General features: G+C 35.0%; 1 protein-coding gene across 1 annotated transcript in view; it reads right to left on the minus strand.

Moving 5' to 3' along the window:
- Window positions 1–248: 248 nt before the first annotated feature.
- Window positions 249–2392, minus strand: part of LOC122090065 (protein TIC 22-like, chloroplastic) — a 20863-nt gene continuing 18719 nt past the window's right edge. Inside the window, exons 4-7 of the mRNA XM_042659900.1 lie at window positions 1030–1089; window positions 865–945; window positions 751–786; window positions 249–661 (exon numbers count right to left, since the gene is read on the minus strand). Coding sequence (XP_042515834.1) covers window positions 560–661; window positions 751–786; window positions 865–945; window positions 1030–1089 — 279 coding nt within the window. The 3' untranslated portion in view covers window positions 249–559. The remainder of the gene's footprint in view (window positions 662–750; window positions 787–864; window positions 946–1029; window positions 1090–2392) is intronic.

Raw genomic sequence — 2392 nt, forward strand, 5'->3', positions numbered from 1 at the left:
AGGGGATCAAGCAAAGAGGCAACGGAGCACTATCACTGGGATGTTCATCACTAGAGATATGGACAGATTCACAGGAGCTGTGGAGTGGTTTGACAGTGGTAGATGGCAAACCATGGCCTTGGGAATATTTATCTATTATATTGGATATCACTAATACCTTTAAGCTGTTTATTTTTTGTTATTGTAATCATGAAACCTAGACACGTTATCCACCCTGCTCATAATTGAATTACAGTGGAGAAATGGAATAATGAAATATTAATGCCACTTGTATGAATAGATAGAACATTGTAAAGAAGATGAAACCTGGTAGTCAGAGGATCAACTGTATATTGGTAAATAAGAGGTCTAAGGCTCAAGTCTTACTATAAGTTCACCTATCAAAAAAAACTCTATAATGTAAATGTACAACATTGTTCCATTCCTTTTAGAGAAAGTTACCCTACTCATAATCAAGCTGGTAAGTCTTCCCTTATATTTCATGTATCCTATTGCCTATTGAGCTTGAAAGAAATCTTGATAAACTTCACTGGTCACAAAAGTATACTAATACCAATGCCTACCCCATTGCACCAAGCTTCTGTCGAGTCGGAAGATCAACTGAAATGTCAAAACCAGGTGGGATGAAAACAACATCCTCCCACTTTGAATTAGAACTCTCCTGCAAAATTCATGTCAGCTCAGCAGCGTATACAATATTTTTTTTTTTCTTAAAGAAAAAGGGAAACAAATCTCATGCGAGCCTTTCACCTTCATTCCTTGTATTATTTCCTCAAGAACAGCAACCTACAAGAGAGGATCAAAATGCAATGTCAGAGTAGTTCCAATTCTGATTCATAAAATTAAGAGGTAGTAAAGACCAACCTGTATATCTCCTTGTTTGAAGGCTGGGTTTAATTGCTTTTGCTGCTGAGAAGCTCGTAGTAGTGAATTCTCTAGATCCTCCTTTAAAAGTATGGAGAGGAAGAGGAAATTACTTGTATGGTCATATGATTTGAAAAAAAAAGAAACTTACTTTTATCAACTAACCTTTCTGAAGAAAACTGGACGATACCTCTTGTTTTGGCTTTTCAAGATAAGGCTTCGTGACTGAAATTCATGACAGAACAAGGTTATCACAAGCTATGATATATTAAACAATTAACAAGTTAAATCAACTCTAAGAGAGATCAACCTAGTGCACAAGGCTCCCACTACTGCAGGGTCTGGGAGGGGCAAGTGTACGCAGCCTTACCCCCTGCTTCGTAGAAGAGCTTGTTTCCAGGTTTTGAACCTGTGACCAACATGTTGCAATAGTGCAACTTAACCGTTGTGCCACAGGCTCGTCCACTAGCTTAAATCAACTCTATAATATACAATACCAATACTGATACCAGATATCAGATTCTCCAATTTCCTATTTTTCTACCTCATCATACTTCAAATTTCTTATAGAATTTTCTTACTTTTTCCTTGTTAATAAAACACAACTGGCAGATGCAAGTATGCAACAAGTATCATGGAATAATTTCACAATTTTGAAATTGGCATGACTTACTAAGCCAAGAAACACAAGCTATGACACTAAAATATTAAAAAAGGTGTCAGCAGATTGATCAGGATCCCATATTCCCATTATTTGATAATCTTTGATTCTAGAAGTAAAGCATCAAATCCGTTTTGCAATATCAGCAGTAATAAACAGATCCAAAGCCAGGCATATTAGGAGTCCATGCAATGACATAAGATTACGATAAATTGCAGAATCAACATGTTGCAAACAATCCCCATCCATCAGCTACAAATTTACTACAACTTCCCTCTTCTACCATTCTGAATGAATCATCAGTTCTTTTGAAAACTCTATTACCTATTAGTTACAACTTACTCAAAATTTTGTCTCCTACCAGATAAGTGGTTTCAAAGCAAGGTTACTAAACCTGAACGGCCTGGCTAACCAGACCATTGAATCTACCTAACAACCCCTTTCGTGGCCTAAATGCCAGAATCATAGAAGATTGAGTAAACGACCAGCAACACAATATTTTTCCAATCTTGAACAAAGCAGCATGTGGTTTAAAATTTACCAAAGAAAATATTCCATTAAAGCTCTTTTTGCTTCCTTGTAGAAAGGCAGAAAATGTGAAGTTTCCTGTAAAAAAAAGGATTTTATACCTGTTTGTTTCAACTTTTTTTTTTTTTACGAGGAACAATTTATAGAGGAAAAAATTCATGTAAATGTCATTTGCATGCAAAAAATTATGATGAAATAAATAAGGCCTTCATTTTTTATTTTTTTTTAATGAAAAATAGGAAAGTTTTACAGAGGAAAAAATTCACGTAAATATCATTTTCGCACGAAAAAATTTATGAAGAAACTAACAAGGCCAATTCATCTCTTTTTTTTTTTTTT

This window comes from Macadamia integrifolia, chromosome 9 (assembly GCF_013358625.1).
Source record: "Macadamia integrifolia cultivar HAES 741 chromosome 9, SCU_Mint_v3, whole genome shotgun sequence".
Taxonomy (NCBI): domain Eukaryota; kingdom Viridiplantae; phylum Streptophyta; class Magnoliopsida; order Proteales; family Proteaceae; genus Macadamia; species Macadamia integrifolia.